We start from the raw sequence: 24,030 nt of genomic DNA on the forward strand, positions 1-24,030 counted from the left end.
GTGGCAGTTGAGGGATCTGCTCCATATCTTGTGCGATTGAGCTCTGTATTTGGGGGACTGTGACACACCAGGGCACAGTCCAGACTAACGAATAGCTGTGTCACCCCTACCCTCTAACCTAGGGTGCCCTTTATAATATCTTGAGGCTGTAGCCTCCAACCTGGACTTCTCACAAACAGCCTCCAGCATGTAAGTCACTTCCAGTTATGTTTGTGCTGCTGCCAGTCAGCCACACCTTGGTTCTTGCCAGCCTTGGTTATACTGCAGGGTGACCCCAGGACACCTCCATTGCCAGATCTTCCCCTAGAAAAGTATGTCCTGTATTGCCCAGTCCTCTCCTGGACAGTACAAATATATTAAGTTGATTATTCCTTTAAGGGAATGATATGCCAGTTTATTGCTTTAAATCAAATACCCAGACACTTCAATTTAAACACCCTGGATTAGATAAAACAGTAAAACAAATTTATTAACTACAAAACAATTTTAAGTGTGTAAAAGTAATGAGGCATAAAAGTCAGAAATGGTTACAAGAAAAATGTTTAATAGTGCCTAACTCCACAAACTATGCTAGATTCAAGCAAAAATTCTCATCACATGTTTCCAGCCAGGTTACTGACCAAACTCTTCAGGTCAGGGCCCCTCTTCCAAATTCCAGGGGCAGTTTCCTTTTGTCTTCTCAGGTGCAGAGAACGCAATGGGCAGGGAGAGAGAGAGAGAGCGGTCCGTTGGGGTGTTAGTCCCTCCTTTTTAAAAAGTCCCCCTCTTGAAAAACATTTCCAGCTGAGACCCAGGAGCGAAAGTGTCTTTGTGGAAAGTTATTCCCTGCTGGTTTTTAAACCTGTTTAAATTTTTTTGTCTTCCCTTCCTGCTTGATGCCTCTGTTTAATGCTTAACTGAAAATTAAGGCAAGCACACAATCCTTCCTTTCTTTAGGGCAGACATGACTTCTGCCAGGGCAGGGATGTGGGGTTTGGAACATGTGTCAGTCACACCATAGACTCATAGAATATCAGGGTTGGAAGGGACCCCAGAAGGTCATCTAGTCCAACCCCCTGCTCAAAGCAGGACCAATTCCCAGTTAAATCATCCCAGCCAGGGCTTTGTCAAGCCTGACCTTAAAAACCTCTAAGGAAGGAGATTCTACCACCTCCCTAGGTAACGCATTCCAGTGTTTCACCACCCTCTTAGTGAAAAAGTTTTTCCTAATATCCAATCTAAACCTTCCCCACTGCAACTTGAGACCATTACTCCTCGTTCTGTCACCTGCTACCATTGAGAACAGTCTAGAGCCATCCTCTTTGGAAACCCCTTTCAGGTAGTTGAAAGCAGCTATCAAATCCCCCCTCATTCTTCTCTTCCTCAGACTAAACAATCCCAGTTCCCTCAGCCTCTCCTCATAACTCATGTGTTCCCGTCCCCTAATAATTTTTGTTGCCCTCCGCTGGACGTTTTCCAGTTTTTCCACATCCTTCTTGTAGTGTGGGGCCCAATACTGGACACAATACTCCAGGTGAGGCCTCACCAATGTTGAATAGAGGGGAACGATCACTTCCCTCGATCTACTGGCAATGCCCCTACATATACATCCCAAAATGCCATTGGCCTTCTTGGCAACAAGGGAACACTGTTGACTCGTATCCGGCTTCTCATCCACTGTAACCCCTAGGTCCTTTTCTGCAGAACTGCTGCCGAGCCATTCGGTCCCTAGTCTGTAGCAGTGCATGGGGTTCTTCTGTCCTAAGTGCAGGACTCTACACTTGTCCTTGTTGAACCTCATCAGATTTCTTTTGGCCCAATCCTCCAATTTGTCTAGGGCCCTCTGTATCCTATCCCTACCCTCCAGTATATCTACCTCTCCTCCCAGTTTAGTGTCATCTGCAAACTTGCTGATGGTGCAATCCAGGCAATCCTCCAGATCATTAATGAAGATATTGAACAAAACCGGCCGCAGGACCGATCCGTGGGGCACTCCACTTGATACCGTCTGCCAACTAGACATGGCAGATCACTACCCGTTGAGGTAATGATCTAGTTAGCTTTCTATCCACCTTATGGTCCATTCATCCATCCCATGCTTCTTTAACTTGCTGGCAAGAATACTGTGGGAGACCGTGTCAAAAGCTTTGCTAAAGTCAAGAAACAATACGTCCACCGCTTTCCCCTCATCCACAGAGCCAGTTATCTCGTCATAGAAGGCAATTAGATTAGTCAGGCATGACTTGCCCTTGGTGAATCCATGCTGACTGTTCCTGATCACTTTCCTCTCCTCTAAGTGCTTCAGAATTGATTCCTTGAGAACCTGCTCCATGATTTTTTCAGGGACTGAGGTGAGGCTGACTGGCCTGTAGTTCCCAGGATCCTCCTTCTTCCCTTTTTTAAAGATGGGTACTACATTAGCCTTTTTCCAGTCATCCGGGACCTCCCCTGATCACCATGAGTTTTCAAAGATAATGGCCAATGGCTCTGCAATCACATCCGCCAACTCCTTTAGCACTCTCGGATGCAGCGTATCCAGCCCCATGGACTTGTGCTTGTCCAGCTTTTCTAAATAGTCCCGAACCACTCCTTTCTCCACAGAGGGCTGGTCACCTCCTCCCCATGCTGTGCTGCCCAGTGCAGCAGTCTGGGAGCTGACCTTGTTCGTGAAGACAGATGCAAAAAAAGCCTTGAGTACATTAGCTTTTTCCACATCCTCTGTCACTAGGTTGCCTCCCTCATTCAGTAAGGGGCCCACACTTTCCTTGACTTTCTTCTTGTTGCTAACATACCTGAAGAAACCCTTCTTGTTACTCTTAACATCTCTTGCTAGCTGCAACTCCAGGTGTGATTTGGCCTTCCTGATTACATTCCTGCATCCCTGAGCAATATTTTTATACTCTTCCCTGGTCATTTGTCCAATCTTCCACTTCTTGTAAGCTTCCTTTTTGTGTTCAAGGTCAGCAAGGATTTCACTGTTAAGCCAAGCTGGTCACCTGCCATATTTACTATTCTTTCTACACATCAGGATGGCTTGTCCCTGTAACCTCAACAAAGATTCTTTAAAATACAGCCAGCTCTCCTGGATTCCTTTCCCCCTCATGTTATTCCCCCAGGGGATCCTGCCCATCAGTTCCCTGAGGGAGTCAGAGTCTGCTTTTCTGAAGTCCAGGGTCCATATCCTGCTGCTCTCCTTTCTTCCCTGTGTCAGGATCCTGAACTCAACCATCTCATGATCACTGCCTCCCAGGTTCCCATCCACTTTTGCTTCCCCTACTAATTCTTCCCGTTTTGTGAGCAGCAGGTCAAGAAGAGCTCTGCCCCTCGTTGGTTCCTCCAGCACCTGCACCAGGAAATTGTCCCCTACCCTTTCCAAAACTTTTTGGATTGTCTGGGCACCGCTGTATTGCTCTCCCAGCAGATATCAGGGTGATTGAAGTCTCCCATGAGAACCAGGGCCTGAGATCTAGTAACTTCCGTGAGTTGCCGGAAGAAAGCCTCGTCCACTTCATCCCCCTGGTCCGGTCGTCTACAGCAGACTCCCACCACAACATCACCCTTGTTGCTCACACTTCTAAACTTAATCCAGAGACACTCAGGTTTTTCTGCAGTTTCATACTTGATCTCTGAGCAGTCATACTGCTCCCTTACATACAGTGCAACTCCCCCACCTTTTCTGCCCTGCCTGTCCTTCCTGAACAGTTTATATCCACCCATGACAGTACTCCAGTCATGCGAGTTATCCCACCAAGTCTCTGTTATTCCAATCACATCATACAGGGGAATCTTATAACTTCACATACACTGTTGCCCCACATAATTTACCAGGACAATACTGAACAGCAAATTATGAGTTTTCAAATGATACCTTAAGAGGCATACTTTGTACAAAGTTTATTAAGTAGTATGTACAGTGTGAATACTGGGGTATATTCCATCCCAGGGACCCTCCCTTGGGACATCAGTGTTATCCAATGTAAAGAGCCACAGGGTAAAAGGGGATGTGCTGTGTCCTGCAGTGTGAACATGCACAATAAAGCTGTTACATTTATTAATGCTATCAGCAGGGGATGGGTTGATCGAGGATTCAGGGGTACAATGTGCTAATGCTTTTCTTGGGCAGCATCAAATGCTCCATAATTTAAGCTTTTGTTAAAAAAAACAACAACAAAACAAAACCCCAAAGACTCAATAAGATAAAAGGACACATTTTCATATTTGGGTACCTCAAGTTAGGCACCTAAATCCATACTTAATCAGCTAAATAAATGGTCATATCTTCCTTGGTGAAGAGCTGCCTGGTGCTTCCATTAACATCAGTGAAACAAGAGCTCCAAGAGATGTGAATTGCCTCAGTGAACAGTGTTTAATTTGAGACTTTATGACTAATCAAGCACCAGTGACTATTTCAGTGCCCCTCATTTTAGAGCTGATCTGGGACTGGGGTAGAACTGGAGACTGAGGCCAGAGTTTGGGTAGAATATCTCCATTCTTTATTTTTCTCTAGTCAGACCCCTGAGTCCTAATGCTTTGATTAAATGAACTTCCAGTAACTTAGAACACAGTAGCAGTGACATGTAAGAACCCCATTTCCTTCACATGACACTTATATGAAGTCTTGGGGACAGTCCCTGCAGAATCCTGACTAAGATTTTGGAACAGTCAAAGGAGAGACTGGCCCAGCCCTCAGAGAACCCATCCGAGGTGTGACGCTGAACCCAGAGCAGTATATGCTGGGGCAGAGTTTGATGAGTGCTGCAAGACCCCTCAGGCAGGGCAGACATCAGACATGGGCAATAACACCAAGCAGCTAGTCCTGGAACCCACCAGAGGAGAGGCAATCCTTGATTTAGTCCTAAGTGGAGCATAGGATCTGGTCCAAGAAGTGAATATAGGTGGAACGCTTGGTAATAGTGACCATAATATAATTACATTTAACATCCCTGTGGCAGGCAAAACACCACAGCAGCCCATCATGGTAGCATTTAATTTCAGAAAGGGGAACTACACAAAAATGAGGAAGTTAGTTAAATAGAAATTAAAAGGTACAATGCCAAAAGTAAAGGAGTACTTGTGGCACCTTAGAGACTAACCAATTTATTTGAGCATAAGCTTTCGTGAGCTACAGCTCACTTCATCGGATGCATACTGTGGAAAGTACAGAAGATCTTTTTATACACACAAACCATGAAAAAATGGGTGTTTACCACTACAAAAGGTTTTCTCTCCCCCCACCCCACTCTCCTACTGGTAATAGCTTATCTAAAGTGACCACTCTCCTTACAATGTGTATGATAATCAAGGTGGGCCATTTCCAGCACAAATCCAGGGTGGAACGTCGGGGAAGGGGGGAGGAAAAAACAAGGGCAAATCACACCTGGAGTTGCAGCTAGCAAGAGATGTTAAGAGTAACAAGAAGGGTTTCTTCAGGTATGTTGGCAACAAGAAGAAAGTCAAGGAAAGGGTGGGCCCCTTACTGAATGAGGGAGGCAACCTAGTGACAGAGGATGTGGAAAAAGCTAATGTACTCAAGGCTTTTTTTGCATCTGTCTTCACAAACAAGGTCAGCTCCCAGACTGCTGCACTGGGCAGCACAGCATGGGGAGGAGGTGACCAGCCCTCTGTGGAGAAAGGAGTGGTTCGGGACTATTTAGAAAAGCTGGACGAGCACAAGTCCATGGGGCTGGATACGCTGCATCCGAGAGTGCTAAAGGAGTTGGCGGATGTGATTGCAGAGCCATTGGCCATTATCTTTGAAAACTCATGGTGATCAGGGGAGGTCCCGGACGACAGGAAAAAGGCTAATGTAGTGCCCATCTTTAAAAAAGGGAAGAAGGAGGATCCTGGGAACTACAGGCCAGTCAGCCTCACCTCAGTCCCTGAAAAAATCATGGAGCAGGTTCTCAAGGAATCAATTCTGAAGCACTTAGAGGAGAGGAAAGTGATCAGGAACAGTCAGCATGGATTCACCAAGGGCAAGTCATGCCTGACTAATCTAATTGCCTTCTATGACGAGATAACTGGCTCTGTGGATGAGGGGAAAGCAGTAGACGTATTGTTCCTTGACTTTAGCAAAGCTTTTGACACTGTATCCCACAGTTTTCTTGCCAGCAAGCTAAAGAAGTATGGGCTGGATGAATGGACTATAAGGTGGATAGAAAGTTGGCTAGATTGTCGGGCTCAACGGGTAGTGATCAATGGCTCCACGTCTAGTTGGCAGCCGGTATCAAGTGGAGTGCCCCAAGGGTCGGTCCTGCGGCCAGTTTTGTTCAATATCTTCATAAATGATCTGGAGGATTGCCTGGATTGCACCATCAGCAAGTTTGCAGATGACACTAAACTGGGAGGAGAGGTAGATATACTGGAGGGAGGGATAGGATACAGAGGGCCCTAGACAAATTGGAGGATTGGGCCAAAAGAAATCTGATGAGGCTCAACAAGGACAAGGGCAGAATCCTGCACTTAGGACGGAAGAATCCCATGCACTGCTACAGACTAGGGACCGAATGGCTCGGCAGCAGTTCTGCAGAAAAGGACCTAGGGGTTACAGTGGACGAGAAGCTGTATATGAATCAACAATGTGCCGTTGTTGCCAAGAAGGTGAATGGCATTTTGGGCTGTTTAAGTAGGAGCATTGCCAGCAGATCAAGGGACGTGATTGTTCCCTTCTATTTGACATTGGTGAGGCCTTATCTGGAGTACTGTGTTCAGTTTTGGGCCTCACACTACAAGAAGGATGTGGAAAAATTGGAAAACGTCCAGCGGAGGGCAACAAAAACGATTAGGGGCTGAAGCACATGACTTATGAGGAGAGGCTGAGGGAACTGGGATTGTTTAGTCTGTGGAAGAGAAGAATGAGGGGGGATTTGATAGCTGCTTTCAACTACCTGAAAGGGGGTTCCAAAGAGGATGGATCTAGACTGTTCTGTCATCTGCTACTACTGAGAACAAGGAGTAATGGTCTCAAGTTGCAGTGGGGGAGGTTTAGGTTGGATATTAGGAAAAACTTTTTCACTAGGAGGGTAGTCAAACACTGGAATGCGTTACCTAGGGAGGTGGTGGAATCTCCTTCCTTAGATATTTTTAAGGTCAGGCTTGAGAAAGCCCTGGCTGAGATGATTTAGTTGGGGATTGGTCCTCCTTTGAGCAGGGGGTTGGATTAGATGAGCTCCTGAGGTCCCTTCCAATCCTGATATTCTATGATAAGCTGTCATGAGATAAGAGGGAAGGTCCTCTCATGGATTGGTAACTGGTTAAAAGATAGGAAACAAAGAGTAGGAATAAATGGTCAGTTTTCAGAATGGAGAGAGGTAAATAGTAGTGTCCCCCAGAGGTCTGTACTGGGATCAGTACTATGCAACACATTCATAAATGATCTGGAAAAAAGGGTAAATAGTGAGCTGGCATAATTTGCTGATGATACAAAACCACTCAAGATAGTTAAGTCCAAAGCGGACTGAGAAGAGTTACAAAGGGATCTCACAAAACTGGATGACTGGGCTACAAAATGCGATAGCTGATGGATTCCTTCATCAAGTAGTTGCCTAACCGACTAGAGGGGATGCCATTTTAGATTTGGTTTTGGTGAGTAGTGAGGACCTCATAGAAGAAATGGTTATAGGGGATAATCTTGGTTCAAGTGATCATGAGCTAATTCAGTTCAAACTGAATGGAAAGATAAACAAAAATAAATCTGCGACTAGGGTTTTTGATTTCAAAAGGGCTGACTTTCAAAAATTAAGGAAATTAGTTAGGGAAGTGGATTGGACTGAAGAATTTATGGATCTAACGGTAGAGGAGGCCTGGGATTATTTTAAATCAAAGCTGCAGAAGCTATTGGAAGCCTGCATCCCAAGAAAGGAAAAAATTCATAGGCAGGAGTTGTAGACTAAGTTGGATGAGAAGCATCTCAGAGAGGTGATTAAGAAAAAGCAGAAAGCATACAGGGAGTGGAAGATGGGAGGGATCAGCAAGGAAAGCTACCTTATTGAGGTCAAAACATGTAGGGATAAAGTGAGACAGGCTAAAAGTCAGGTAGAGTTGGACCTTGCCAAGGGAATTAAAACCAATAGTTAAAGGTTCTATAGCCATATAAATCAGAAGAAAACAAAGAAAGAAGAAGTGGGACCGCTAAACACTGAGGATGGAGTGGAGGTTAAGGATAATCTAGGCATGGCCCAATATCTGAACTAATACTTTGCCTCAGTCTTTAATAAGACTAAAGAGGGATAATGGTAGCATGACAAATGGGAATGAGGATATGGAGGTAGATATTACCATATCTGAGGTAGAAGCGAAACTCAAACAGCTTAATGGGACTAAATCGGGGGGCCCAGATAATCTTCATCCAAGTATATTAAAGGAATTGGCACATGAAATTGCAAGCCCATTAGCAAGAATTTTTAATGAATCTGTAAACTCAGGGGTTGTACCGTATGATTGGAGAATTGCTAACATAGTTCCTATTTTTAAGACGAAAGGGAAAAAAAGTGATCCGGGTAACTATAGGCCTGTTAGTTTGACATCTGTAGTATGCAAAGTCTTGGAAAAAATTTTGAAGGAGAAGGTAGTTAAGGACATTGAAGTCAATGGTAAATGGGACAAAATACAACATGGTTTTACAAAAGGTAGATCGTGCCAAACCAACCTGCTCTCCTACATGATTTTTTAGACAAAGGAAACGCAGTGGATCTAATTTACCTAGATTTCAGTAAGGCGTTTGATACTGTGCCACATGGGGAATTATTAGTTAAATTGGGTAAGATGGGGATCAATAGGAAAATTGAAAGGTGGATAAGGAATTGGTTAAAGAGGAGACTACAACGGGTCCTACTGAAAGGTGAACTGTCAGGCTGGAGGGAGGTTACCAGTGGAGTTCCTCAAGGATCAGTTTTGGGACCAATCTTATTTAATCTTTTTATTACTGACCTCAGCACAAAAAGTGGGAGTGTGCTAATAAAGTTTGCGGATGATACAAAGCTGGGAGGTATTGCCAATTTAGAGAAGGACAGGGATATCCTACAGGAGGATCTGGATGACCTTGTAAACTGGAGTAATAGTAATAGGATGAAATTTAATAGTGAGAAGTGTAAGGTCATGCATTTAGGGATTAATAACAAGAATTTTAGTTATAAGCTGAGGACGCATCAATTAGAAGTAACGGAGAAGGAGAAGGACCTTGGAGTATTGGTTGATCATAGGATGACTATGAGCTGCCAATGTGATATGGCTGTGAAAAAAGCTAATGTGGTCCTGGGATGCATCAGGAGAGGTATTTCCAGTAGGGATAAGGAGGTTTTAGTACTGTTATACAAGGCACTGGTGAGACCTCACCTGGAATACTGTGTGCAGTTCTGGTCTCCTATTTTTAAGAAGGATGAATTCAAACTGGAACAGGTACAGAGAAGGGCTACTAGGATGATCTGAGGAATGGAAAACTTGTCTTATGAAAGGAGACTCAAGGAGCTTGGCTTGTTTAGCCTAACTAAAAGAAGGCTGAGGGGAGATATGATTGCTCTCTATAAATATATCAGAGGGATAAATACCAGAGAGGGAGAGGAATTATTTAAGCTCAATACCAATGTGGACACAAGAACAAATGGATATAAACTGGCCATCGGGAATCATAGAATCACAGAATCATAGAATATCAGGGTTGGAAGGGACCCCAGAAGGTCATCTAGTCCAACCCCCTGCTCAAAGCAGGACCAATTCCCAGTTAAATCATCCCAGCCAGGGCTTTGTCAAGCCTGACCTTAAAAACCTCTAAGGAAGGAGATTCTACCACCTCCCTAGGTAACGCATTCCAGTGTTTCACCACCCTCTTAGTGAAAAAGTTTTTCTTAATATCCAATCTAAACCTCCCCCACTGCAACTTGAGACCATTACTCCTCGTTCTGTCATCTGCTACCATTGAGAACAGTCTAGAGCCATCCTCTTTGGAACCCCCTTTCAGGTAGTTGAAAGCAGCTATCAAATCCCCCCTAATTCTTCTCTTCTGCATTCTTCTCTTCCCCACATGCAGCATGCTATATTTTGGGCTCTCCCTGTCTGCATTCGTCTCTTATGCTCTTTGTTCTCTGCGTAGCCCCTGGCTCTGTGTTTTACTCTTTCAGGGGCAGCAGCAACCAAGTAATAGCATTTTCTGCTTTCAGTCTTCCCACATGCTAACTAACTAGCTCCCCTCTGAAGCCATTCTGCCTGGAGACCCTCCTGTGCTTGACAGAGGAAACCCACTTGCCTTCTAGATCGTTCTTATTTGGATCAGACCCTTTACGCAGCCAGCTGGAGAGCCTAGTCATTTCCCTAGTCTGCACAGAGCTCCTGTTCGGGGAACAGCCTGCAGTGCATGGCCCAACAAGCCACTAAGCCACTCACCTTGGTCCTGCTTCCACTGAATTCAGCAGGAGTATGCAGTGTGATGGAAGCAGAGCCAGGCTCTTTGTGCAGCCTGAAGGAGGTTGCTCCAAAGGTCACAGGCCCAATGAACGTGCGCGCGCAGGGAATTGTCCAGCAGTCCAGAGCACTAATCTGGGACTGGGATTCAAAACCCTGCTCAGCCACAGGCTTCCCAGGTAAGCCTCCAGCTCCCTGCACCTCACTCCCCCTCTGTGCAGTGGAGACAGCCTCAGCACTTCCCTGTTCATGGGGGTGTTGGATGGTGAGGTGTTCAGACTTGTTTAGACTTGAAAGGGAAGTTTAGACTTGAAATTAGATGAAGGTTTCTAACCATCAGAGGAGTGAAGTTCTGGAATAGCCTTCCAAGGGAAGCAGTGGGGGCAAAAGATCTATCTGGCTTTAAGATTAAACTCGATAAGTTTATGGAGGAGATGGTATGATGGGATAACATGGTTTTGGTAATTAAATATTTATGGTAAATAGGCTCACTGGCTTGTGATGGGATATTAGATGGGGTGGGATCTGAGTTACCCAGGAAAGAATTTTTTGTAGTATCTGGCTGGTGAATCTTGCTCATATGCTCAGGGTTTAGCTGATTGCCATATTTGGGGTCGGGAAGGAATTTTCCTCCAGGGCAGATTGGAAGAGGCCCTGGAGGTTTTTCGACTTCCTCTGTAGCATGGGGCACGGGTCAGTTGCTGGAGGATTCTCTGCTCCTTGAAGTCTTTAAACCACGATTTGAGGACTTCAATAGCTCAGACATAGGTGAGAGGTTTTTCGCAGGAGTGGTGGGTGAAATTCTGTGGCCTGCGTTGTGCAGGAGGTCAGACTAGATGATCATAATGGTCCCTTCTGACCTAAATATCTATGAATCTATGAAAATGGCAGATGAAAATCAGTGTTGATAAAGGCAAAGTAATGCACCTTGGAAAACATAATCCCAACTATACATATTGTGATACAGGAGGGCCAAGGAGCAGTGGTAGAGTGGTCGAGGGGAAATATAAGCCCTAGGCTAATTAAGGCGTGGTTCCCCGTAGACTAGAGAGGGTTGCTACAGATTAATTGGAGCACCTGTGGTCAATTAAACCCTGTCAGGAACCTAATAAAACCTCCTGCTTCAGGCAGTCAGAGGAGGAGAAGGAAGGAGAGAGGACTGGAGCTTGGAGGTGTGTTTAGAGATTTGGAAGACCTGAGAATTGAAGTAAGGGAGACCCTGCCCCAACGGGACAGGGGGACCCCTTCCCCCCAACACCTAAGGACCGAGGGTAACCGCACCTAAAATGGACAAGGGTAAGAAACCCGCAGGGGTTGAGAGGGGCTGGGACTCAGAGTGAGGAGCAAACCCAGACCCCTTAGAATCATAGAATCATAGAATATCAGGGTTGGAAGGGACCCCAGAAGGTCATCTAGTCCAACCCCCTGCTCAAAGCAGGACCAATTCCCAGTTAAATCATCCCAGCCAGGGCTTTGTCAAGCCTGACCTTAAAAACCTCTAAGGAAGGAGATTCTACCACCTCCCTAGGTAACGCATTCCAGTGTTTCACCACCCTCTTAGTGAAAAAGTTTTTCCTAATATCCAATCTAAACCTTCCCCACTGCAACTTGAGACCATTACTCCTCGTTCTGTCATCTGCTACCATTGAGAACAGTCTAGAGCCATCCTCTTTGGAAACCCCTTTCAGGTAGTTGAAAGCAGCTATCAAATCCCCCCTCATTCTTCTCTTCTGCAGACTAAACAATCCCAGTTCCCTCAGCCTCTCCTCATAAATCATGTGTTCCAGTCCCCTAATCATTTTTGTTGCCCTTCGCTGGACTCTCTTCAATTTATCCACATCCTTCTTGAAGTGTGGGGCCCAAAACTGGACACAGTACTCCAGATGAGGCCTCACCAATGTCGAATAGAGGGGAACGATCACATCCCTCGATCTGCTCGCTATGCCCCTACTTATACATCCCAAAATGCCATTGGCCTTCTTGGCAACAAGGGCACACTGCTGACTCATATCCAGCTTCTCGTCCACTGTCACCCCTAGGTCCTTTTCCGCAGAACTGCTGCCTAGCCATTCGGTCCCTAGTCTGTAGCTGTGCATTGGGTTCTTCCGTCCTAAGTGCAGGACCCTGCACTTATCCTTATTGAACCTCATCAGATTTCTTTTGGCCCAATCCTCCAATTTGTCTAGGTCTTTCTGTATCCTATCCCTCCCCTCCAGCGTATCTACCACTCCTCCCAGTTTAGTATCATCCGCAAATTTGCTGAGAGTGCAATCCACACCATCCTCTAGATCATTTATGAAGATATTGAACAAAACCGGCCCCAGGACCGACCCTTGGGGTACTCCACTTGATACCGGCTGCCAACTAGATATGGAGCCATTGATCACTACCCGTTGAGCCCGAAAATCTAGCCAGCTTTCTACCCACCTTGTAGTGCATTCATCCAGCCCATACTTCCTTAACTTGCTGACAAGAATACTGTGGGAGACCGTGTCAAAAGCTTTGCTAAAGTCAAGAAACAATACATCCACTGCTTTCCCTTCATCCACAGAACCAGTAATCTCATCATAAAAGGCAATTAGATTAGTCAGGCATGACCTTCCCTTGGTGAATCCATGCTGGCTGTTCCTGATCACTTTCCTCTCATGCAAGTGCTTCAGGATTGATTCTTTGAGGACCTGCTCCATGATTTTTCCAGGGACTGAAGTGAGGCTGACTGGCCTGTAGTTCCCAGGATCCTCCTTCTTCCCTTTTTTAAAGATTGGCACTACATTAGCCTTTTTCCAGTCATCCGGGACTTCCTCGGTTCGCCACGAGTTTTCAAAGATAATGGCCAATGGCTCTGCAATCACAGCCACCAATTCCTTCAGCACTCTCGGATGCAACTCGTCCGGCCCCATGGACTTGTGCACGTCCAGCTTTTCTAAATAGTCCCTAATCACCTCTATCTCCACAGAGGGCTGGCCATCTCTTCCCCATTTTGTGATGCCCAGCGCAGCAGTCTGGGAGCTGACCTTGTTAGTGAAAACAGAGGCAAAAAAAGCATTGAGTACATTAGCTTTTTCCACATCCTCTGTCACTAGGTTGCCTCCCTCATTCAGTAAGGGGCCCACACATTCCTTGGCTTTCTTCTTGTTGCCAACATACCTGAAGAAACCCTTCTTGTTACTCTTGACATCTCTGGCTAGCTGCAGCTCCAGGTGCGATTTGGCCCTCCTGATAACATTCCTACATGCCCGAGCAATATTTTTATACTCTTCCTTGGTCATATGTCCAACCTTCCACTTCTTGTAAGCTTCTTTTTTATGTTTAAGATCCGCTAGGATTTCACCATTAAGCCAAGCTGGTCGCCTGCCATATTTACTATTCTTTCGACTCATCGGGATGGTTTGTCCCTGTAACGTCAACAGGGATTCCTTGAAATACAGCCAGCTCTCCTGGACTCCTTTCCCCTTCAAGTTAGTCCCCCAGGGGATCCTGGCCATCCGTTCCCTGAGGGAGTCGAAGTCTGCTTTCCTGAAGTCCAGGGTCCGTATCCTGCTGCTTACCTTTCTTCCCTGCGTCAGGATCCTGAACTCAACCAACTCATGGTCACTGCCTCCCAGATTTCCATCCACTTTTGCTTCCCCCACTAATTCTACCCGGTTTGTGAGCAGCAGGTCAAGAAAAGCGCCCCCCCTAGTTGGCTCCTCTAGCACTTGCGCCAGGAAATTGTCCCCTACGCTTTCCAAAAACTTCCTGGATTGTCTATGCGCCGCTGTATTGCTCTCCCAGCAGATATCAGGAAAATTAAAGTCACCCATGAGAATCAGGGCATGCGATCTAGTAGCTTCCGTGAGCTGCTGGAAGAAAGCCTCATCTACCTCATCCCCCTGGTCCGGTGGTCTATAGCAGACTCCCACCACTACATCACTCTTGTTGCACACACTTCTAAACTTAATCCAGAGACACTCAGGTTTTTCTGCAGTTTCGTACCGGAGCTCTGAGCAGTCATACTGCTCCCTTACATACAGGGCTACTCCCCCACCTTTTCTGCCCTGCCTGTCCTTCCTGAACAGTTTATAACCATCCATGACAGTACTCCAGTCATGTGAGTTATCCCACCAAGTCTCTGTTATTCCGATCACGTCATAGTTCCTTGACATCACCAGGACCTCCAGTTCTCCCTGCTTGTTTCCAAGGCTTTGTGCATTGGTATATAAGCACTTGAGATAACCTGCTGATCGCCCCTCATTCCCAGTATGAGGCAGGAGCCCTCCCCTCACAGACATTCCTGCCTGTGCTTCCTCCCGGTATCCCGCTTTCCCACTTACCTCAGGGCTTTGGTCTCCTTCCCCCGATGAACCTAGTTTAAAGCCCTCCTCACTATGTTAGCCAGCCTGCTGGCAAAGATGCTCTTCCCTCTCTTCGTAAGATGGAGCCCGTCTCTGCCCAGCACTCCTCCTTCATGGAACACCATCCCATGGTCAAAGAAACCAAAGCCTTCTCTCCGACACCACCTGCGTAGCCATTCATTGACTTCCACGATTCGACGCTCCCTACCTAGGCCTTTTCCTTCCACGGGGAGGATGGACGAGAACACCACTTGCGCCTCCAACTCCTTTATCCTTCTCCCTAGAGCCACATAGTCCGCAGTGATCCGCTTAAGGTCATTCTTGGCAGTACCTTCCCTGCTTCCCTCCTCTACCACCTTCCTGGGCTAATAGCGGGACCCTTGGCACCCAAGAGCAGGGGCAAGGGGTGGCATCTTAGCCCCTCCCCAAGAAAAGCGCAGGACCCACCATATAAACATCGGCCATCTTGCCACATGTGGTGTCAGGGGTGGGATTTCTGTTCTGTGAACATAATCCAGGGTGGGTCATGACCACCCTGCCCCAAGGTGGAGGACATGGTCAAAGCACTGGTGCAAGCCACTGCTGCCCAGCAGGCGGCTACCCGGGTCCAGGCAGATGCCCAACAGGAGGCCATGAGGCTGCAGCAAGAGACCAATCACCTGCTGATGACCCAGGCCACCCAAGGTCAGCCCATGCTGCAGGAACTAGTGAACCAGGTGAAGGCCCTTACGGAGCTGAGCCATGGGTATGATGGAACACAGACCATACGGGCCACCTACTGTCTGCAGAAAATGACCTGAGAGGATGATGTGGAGGCATACCTCCTGGGCTTTGAGAGGACAGCCCTGCAGGAGGCCTGGCCCCGAGACCAGTGGTCAGGCATACTCACCCCATTTTTGTGCGGGGAGGCCCAGAAGGCCTACTATGATATAACTGCAGAGGAGGCAGCAGATTACACCTGACTGAAGGGGGAGATTCTGGCCAGGGCAGGGGTAATGACAGCCTTGCGAGCCCAGAGGTTCCATGAATGGCAGTACTGTGAGGACAAGACACCACGGTCACAACTATTTGATCTAATCCACCTAGCCCGGAAGTGGTTACGCCCAGAGGCTCTCAGCTCGGAGAAAATGATGGAGCTTCTGGTGCTGGACCACTATACAAGGGGACTACCCTTGGGCCTCTAAGCCGGGGTAGGCCAGAATGACCCCTCCACCTATAATGAACTGGCCACCCTTGTAAAGAGACAACTGGCAACCCGTGAACTGGTCGAAACCCCGGGAGGTGAAACACGGCGTTCCAGGAAACCAGTCCCGACCCTCAGGCCCCGGATCATCGAGAACTCCATGAAAGCCATAGTGGGAAGAACAGGCACCAAGGAGCGGTCTGAGGCCCCAAAGGGACCTGTGGGTCTTGGGGGAGAGGGCTGGCAGAGCGTGTCAGTGGGCCCAAGACAGAGGGCGACCTCTGGGATGAGATATTGCTGTTATGCGTGTGGGGAGTTGGGGCATATAGCAGCCCAGTGTCCCAACAGGGAGGAGCCCATGCAATGCAACTTCGGGGATCCCAGACACCAATGTGGCCTAATCAGGCTGGTGGAGGTCGTGATGGCCCCACATGAGTACACCGGGCCAGTAAGGATAAATGGCATCCAGACCACAGCTTTGCTGGACTCTGGAAGTGCTGTCACATTGGTCTCAGGAAAGTTAGTGGGACAAGACCAACTGAGCCGGGCCAAGAGCACCAGAGTGACATGTGTCCATGGCACAGAACATTTCTACCCCACAATTCCAATATGGATTGAGATCCAGGGAAACACTACCAAGATGACTGCAGGGGTGGTCCCCAAACTTCCCTACCCAGTCTTAATTGGCAGAGACTTTTCTGGGTTTGAGAGCTTACTCCCCCCGCATCGAGTTAGGGGAGGGAAGTAAACCCCAAGCAGAGTTCAAGGCATCCATGGATGGCCCTACCATATTTTTTGCTGGGTTTTCCCCAGAGTTATTTTCACCCCCCGGGAAGTCTTGGAAATCCAGATGGGAAAGGAGGGCAGATAAAAGACTAGGAACCAGGATTTTGGCAGCAAACCAAAGAGCTGCCCTGGTTGGGAGGAAGTCCCGTGGAGACCCAGAAATGGCCCCCAGCACAAGCAGAAGCACCACAAGAGAAGGAGGGGAGCCCATTCCGATAGAATCAGGCCAGATCGGTCCCACACGCAAATATTTTGGGCAGGACCAAGCTGATGACCCACTGTATGTGAACGTGAGGGACGATGTAGTAGAGGTAAATGGTGTGCAAGTAGAAAGGAAAACCAAAGGCCCAGGGCCCTACTATTATTATCAAGCAGGATCTGTTGTACCAGGTAGTGCCAATACGGGGGGGAAGTAGTCGAACAGCTCTTGGTGCCACGGAAGCACACAAGGGCCGTATTAGAGTTAGCTCACAGTCATCTGTTTGGGGGACATTTAGGAGTAGACAAGACCCTGGATAGAGTCCTAAGGAGGTTCTACTGGCCGGGGTTACGGGCAGAAGTCTGGCGCTATTGCACCTCCTGCCCAGAGTGCCAGCTGCATAGTCCCCGACCTCAGTTAAGGGCCCCGTTGGTACCCTTGCCTATAATTGAAGTTCCTTTTGAAAGGATAGCAATGGATCTAGTGGGACCTCTAGAAAACAGCCCGGGGCCACCGAAGCATACTCGTCATTCTGGACTACGCTACACGGTACCACGAAGCCATTCCTTTAAGAAACCCCATGTCCAAGGTGATTGCAAAAGAACTGGTGCAGGTTTTTGCTAGGGTAGGCATCCCTAAGGAGATCCTGACAGACCAAGGGACTTCCTTCATGTCGAGAGTAATGAAAGACTTATGTACCCTGCTTCACATCCAAGCCTTGTGAACCTCGGTCTACCATCCCCAAACAGATGGTCTGGTTGAGTGATTTAACCAAACTCTCAAGAGTATGATACAAAAGGTGGTTGCCCAAGATGGAAAAGACTGGGATACCCTCCTCCCATACCTGATGTTTGTAATACAAGAAGTTCCCCAAGCATCTACTGGATTCTCCCCCTTCGAGTTACTGTATGGATGTCACCCACATGGCATATTAGACATTGCGAAGGAGGAATAGGAGGAAAAACCCAACCCAGGGCAGCACGTCATTACACATGTAGCCCAGATGAGAGAATGAATAGCCCAAGTGACCCCCATAGTAAGAGAACATTTGGAAAAAGCACAAGAGAACCAGCGAACCTACTACAATCGGGCAAAAACACGGTAATTGGTGCTGGTACCAACCACAGAAAGTAAGCTCCTGGCCAGTTGGCATGGACCCTATGAGATCGTGGAAGCCATTGGGGAGGTGAATTATAAGGTGAAGCAGCCAGACTGCTGAAGGCCAGAGCAGATATACCACATCAACTTACTGAAACCCTGGCATGATCGGGAGACATGCCCGGCTGTCCTGCCAGTTCCATCCCAGGCAGATGGCCCACAAGGGCAGGTAAAGATATTCCCCGAATTAGCCCCAGAACAATGAACAGAGGTTGTCGAATGATCCAGAGGAACCAAGATGTGTTCTTTACACAACCAGGCCATACAACGCTGATCCAGCACCACATTGTCACCTCTCCCAGAGCAAGGGTGACGACAAAGCCATATCGCTTTGTCTATGCCCAATGGCCTTTTCCAATATACCATCCTCCCTTTTGGGCTCCATGGGGCCCCCGCGACTTTCCAACGATTGATGGACAGATTACTTAGATCCCACGCCAAGTATGCTGCCACCTATTTAGATTATGTGGTAATCCATAGCCCTGACTGGGAGAAAGTGGAAGTGGTACTAGATACTCTTAGACAGGCTGGCCTCACCGCTAACCTGTCCAAATGTGCAACAGGGTTAGCCGAGGCCAGATACCTCGGGTATGTACTTGGAAGGGGCCTGTTGAAGCCCCAGTGGAACAAAGTGAAGGCAATACAGGAATGGCCCCGCCCAATCCAGAAGAAGCAAGTCAGAGCATTCTTAGGGATAGTGGGGTACTATTGCCGGTTCATCCATCACAAGAGCTCGGGGCCCGGAGATAGTTAAGTGGACCGAAGCGGCAGAAGAAGCTTTCAGAGACCTAAGGATGGCCCTTTGCAGTCATCCAGTGCTCATAGCCCCAGATTTTAAAAACAAATTCATCTTTCAGATGCCTCGGAGGTAGGACTTGGGGTTGTCCTTTCACAGATGGTGGGGGATGAGAAGCACCCAATCCTTTACCTTAGCCAAAAGCTCCTGCCCAGGGAGTAACGATATGCCGTAGTAGAAAAAGAATACCTAGCGGTTAAATGGGCCATGGAAATTCTACAGTATTATCTGCTTGGGTGGCGGTTCACTCTTGTGATAGACCATGCCCCACTCCAATGGATGCACACAAACATGGAGAAGAATGCACAAGTGATTAGATGGTTTCTATCCCTACAACCTTTCCACTTCTGGATACAGCATAGAGCTGGAAGCCAACACGGCAAAGCGGATAGCCTGTCACGACAACACTGTCACTCGTCCCAAGTAGCCCAACCCCATGGTATTGAGTGGTGGTGGTGGTGGTGGTGGTATGTGATACAGAAGGGCCAGGGAGCAGCGGTAGAGTGGTCAAGGAGAAATATATAAACCCTAGGCTAATTAAGGCGTGGTTCCTTGTAGACTAGAGAGGGTTGCTACAGATTAATTGGAGCACTGTGGTCAATTAAACCCTGTCAGGAACCTAATAAAACCCCCTGCTTCAGGCAGTCGGAGGAGGAGGAAGGAGAGAGGACTGGAGCTTGGAGGTTTGTTGAGAGATTTGGAAGACCTGAGAATTGAAGTAAGGGAGACCCTGCCCCAGTGGGACAGGGGGATTCCCTTCCCCCCAACACCTAAGGACCGAGGGTAACCCCACCTAAGGGGGACGAGAGTAAGAAACCTGCAGGGATTGAGAGGGGATGGGACTCAGAGTGAGGAGCAAACCCAGACCCCTTCCCTGCTTCCCTCCTCTACCACCTTCCCGGGCTAATAGCGGGAGCCTCGGCACCCAAGAGCAGGGGCAAGGGGTGGCATCTTAGCCCCTCCCCAAGAAAAGCGCAGGACCCACCATATAAACATCGGCCATCTTGCCACACTATAAAATGATGGGGTCTAAATTAGCTGTTACCACTCAAAGAGATCTTGGAGTCATTGTGGATAGTTCTTTGAAAACATCCACTCAATGTGCAGCGGCAGTCAAAAAAGCTTACAAAATGTTGGGAATCATCAAGAAAGGGACAGATAATAAGACGGAGAATATCGAATTCATAGAATCATAGAATCATAGAATATCAGGGTTGGAAGGGACCCCAGAAGGTCATCTAGTCCAACCCCCTGCTCAAAGCAGGACCAAATTCCCAGTTAAATCATCCCAGCCAGGGCTTTGTCAAGCCTGACCTTAAAAACCTCTAAGGAAGGAGATTCTACCACCTCCCTAGGTAACGCATTCCAGTGTTTCACCACCCTCTTAGTGAAAAAGTTTTTCCTAATATCCAATCTAAACCTCCCCCACTGCAACTTGAGACCATTACTCCTTGTTCTGTCATCTGCTACCATTGAGAACAGTCTAGAGCCATCCTCTTTGGAACCCCCTTTCAGGTAGTTGAAAGCAGCTATCAAATCCCCCCTCATTCTTCTCTTCTGCAGGCTAAACAATCCCAGCTCCCTCAGCCTCTCCTCATAACTCATGTGTTCCAGTCCCCTAATCATTTTTGTTGCCCTTCGCTGGACTCTCTCCAATTTATCCACATCCTTCTTGAAGTGTGGGGCCCAAAACTGGACACAGTACTCCAGATGAGGCCTCATGAATTGCCTCTATATAAATCCATGGTATGTCCACATCTTGAATACTGTGTGCAGACCTGGTCGTCCCATCTCAGAAAAATATATATGTTTTGGAATTGGAAAAGGTTCAGAAAAAAGCAACAAAAATGATAGGGGTATGGAACAGCTTCCATATGAGGAAAGATTGAAAAGACTGGGATTTTTCAGCTTTCAAAAGAGATGACTAAGGGGGGATATGATAGAGGTCTATAAAATCATGACTGGTGTGGAGAAAGTAAATAAGGAAGTGTTATTTACTCCTCATAATTCGGGCTCCATGTCTGTCACAGAGGTCGCAGAAGTCACAGATTCTGTGACTTTTCGCAACCTCCGTGACTTCTGCAGCGGCCAGTATGGGTGGCCTTGGGACCACCTGAGCAGCTAGTTTGGGGGCCAGCTGCTCAGGTGCCCCAGGGACAGCCGCACTGGCCACTGCTGGAGCAGCCCGGGGCTAGTCGCACCAGCTGCTGCTCTGGCAGCCCCAGGTAGCTGGCTCTGGGGACTGCCCGAGCAGCAGTTCCCGGGATAGTCAGAGCAACCGCTGCTCTGGTGCTCCCAGTAGTGGTTCCTGGGTGGCTGAAGAAGCCGCTGTTCTGGTGGCTCCTGGCAGTTGTCCCCAGGGCGGCCGGAGCAGCTGCTGCTCCAGTGGACCCCCGGCTGCAGGTGCCGCTAGCCCCAGCCCCCTCCTCCAGCAGCAGCCCCCTGGGGTGCGCCCCCGCAGCAGCCATCCCAAGATTTAGTCAGGAGTATTTATAGTATAAGTCATGAACAGGTCATGGGCCGTGAATTTTTGTTTATTGCCGATGACCTGTCCATGACTTTTATTAAAAATACCCATGACTGAGTCGTACCCTTACTTATAACATAAGAACTAAGGGTCACCAAATTAAATTATTAGGCAGCAGGTTTAAAACAAGCAAAAGGAAGTATTTGTTCATACAACGCACAGTCAACCTGTGGAACTCCTTGCCAGAGGATGTTGTGAATGCCAAAACTATAAACAGGGTTCCAAAAAAAACTAGATACATTCATGGAGAATAGGTCCATCAATGGCTATTAGCCAGGATGGGCAGGAATGGTGTCCCTAGCCTTAGTTTTGCCAGAAATTGAGAATGGGGAACAGGGGATGGATCACTTGATGGTTACATATTCTGTTCATTCCCTCTGAAGCACCTGGCATTGGCCACTGTTGAAAGACAGGATACTGGGCTAGATGGACTTTTGGTCTGACTCAGTATGGCAATTCTTATGTTCTTAGTGTAAGAGCCTGATTATAAAGTCTGTGTGCCCTGAGTTAAAAAGGTCCCCAGTAAGCTGTGAATTAATTATTATTGATCCCAGGTAACTGGGGCTCCTTTATCTCATCTCTGTAGACAATTGTGTAAGAGAAATGTCCCTCTGATCTCCCTTTTCCTTGTTCTCAGGGTATGCCGGGTACAGGCTGGCAAATGGCAGCACAGGGTGTTCGGGGAGAGTGGAGCTTCACCATGGAGGCGCCTGGGGAACCCTCTGTGATTCCCAGTGGGATTTACAGGCTGCCCACGCCCTCTGCCAGCAGCTTGACTGTGGATTCGCCCTGTCAATGCCAGCAGGGCAGCTCTTTGGGACAGGAGATGGGCCTGTCTGGAACGGCACGTTTGGCTGCGAGAGGAACGAATCCCGTCTGAGGGACTGTCCTGTTACTGCTCTGGGTACAACTGAGTGTCCCCCTGGGAGCAAAGCCAGCGTGGTGTGTTCAGGTGAGCTGCAGTGGGAAGAGGAGCTGAAAGCAGAGGAAGGAATGTCCAGTGGTTAGAGCACTAGCCTGGGCCGTGGGAGAGCTGTGTTCAGTTCCTGCTCCACCACAAAATCCTATATGACCCGGGGGAAGTTCCTTAGTCTCTCTGGGCCTCAATTCCCCTCCTGTAAAATGGGGATAACTGTACTTCCCTATCTCACAGGGGTGGTATGAAGATGCATATATGAAAGACTCTTGTCCTCCCTTTGCACTAAGTGGGATGGATCAAGTATCAGTTTGTGCATATGCTGATGGAGAAAAGCCACACAGCCCCGACAGAGTAACTGCTAGCATTGAGCATGAGCAACAATCCCTTCCTGTTCCCCACTCCCTTCCCTGTTGTTGCCATTAACACTGATCACTGCGCCATCTCAACACTTACTTTCCCTTGTACTCAGAGTGCTCAGGCGGCAGGTTAGTGAACGGCACCGAGTGCTCCGGGAGAGTGGAGATCCGACATGGAGACACATGGGGAAGCCTCTGTGACTCCCACTGGGATTTGCAAGACGCCAATGTCCTCTGCCATCAGCTGAACTGTGGATACGCCGAGTCGACCTGGGGAGGAGCCCATTTTGGGGAAGGGAGAGGAACCGTATGGAGCGATGCTTTTCATTGTGAAGGGACTGAATCCTGTCTGTGGGATTGTTCTCGCACAGCCCTGGGCAACCCAGCCTGCTCCCCCAGAGACACAGCCAGGGTTATTTGCTCAGGTAAGTTTAATATAGACGTGTATATGTTAGTTACAGTGCAATGTAATGCCCAGATTAGTACATTCACGAGTAGTCCCATTGACTACAGTATTCAATGTAGATAGGGGTACCAGAACCTTACTTTCTTCATTTCATGTTCCCCAGAACAGAGACCCCTCTGGATGCAGTGAGTGGGGTCGGGAGGTAGATCCTAGTACTACAGTAGAGTGAACTGGAGAGAATGGCTATGCACTGTAAACTTGAGTTTTGCAGTTCACAGATTCCTTCAGACCTCAGCAGGACTGATCCAGCCATTCATCAGGTTGAGGCTGGCATTTCAGAAGTGAGCTATGTGCAGAGATGTCATCCAAGCTGTTGTGCCATTACAATCCAGTTTTACTCTCTGGAAAAGTAGGTGTTTGCCCCGGTGTTCTGGACAAAATGCTTCCTCTTCTCCCTCCCCCACTTATCCAAACTGTGTCACATGCTTTTACTCTGCAGCCCTAATCTGCAGATTTTGCAGTGTGTGTGTGTATATGTTTATAGATAACTAATACCCCCAAACACTTCATATAATAGTAATTTCTTTACCAAAGATCTTGGTTTTCAGGGAAGTGTTCAGATGTTCTCTTGAGCAGGCTTAGATGTCCCTAAGAGCAGGGTCTTTGTGAAATTTAGTACCTGACTCAGATCTTGCTCTCAGGGTAGGTTTACACTACCACATATGTTGATATAACTTCCATTGCTCAGGGGTGTGAAAAAGCTACCCCCCTGAGCATCACAAGTTATAGCGACCTAACTTCTGTCCACTTATAACGTTATGTCGGCAGGAGACGTTTTCCCACTGACATAGCTTCCAGCTCTCATGGAGGTGGAGTAATTATGCTGAAGGCAGAACTCTCTCCCATTAGCATAGACCATCTTCCCTAGATGATCTACAGCTGTGCAGGCTGCATCAGTAGAGTTGTGCTGATTTAGCACTTCTAGTGTAGAC

General features: G+C 47.8%; 1 protein-coding gene across 1 annotated transcript in view; it reads left to right on the plus strand.

Annotated features, from left to right (window-relative positions):
- LOC140898583 (scavenger receptor cysteine-rich type 1 protein M130) overlaps nt 1–24,030 on the plus strand; it is an 84,391-nt gene that overhangs the window by 32,121 nt on the left and 28,240 nt on the right. Inside the window, exons 4-5 of the mRNA XM_073312584.2 lie at nt 21,995–22,309; nt 22,746–23,057. Coding sequence (XP_073168685.2) covers nt 21,995–22,309; nt 22,746–23,057 — 627 coding nt within the window. The remainder of the gene's footprint in view (nt 1–21,994; nt 22,310–22,745; nt 23,058–24,030) is intronic.

This window comes from Lepidochelys kempii, chromosome 1 (genome assembly GCF_965140285.1).
Source record: "Lepidochelys kempii isolate rLepKem1 chromosome 1, rLepKem1.hap1, whole genome shotgun sequence".
NCBI classification, from domain to species: domain Eukaryota; kingdom Metazoa; phylum Chordata; order Testudines; family Cheloniidae; genus Lepidochelys; species Lepidochelys kempii.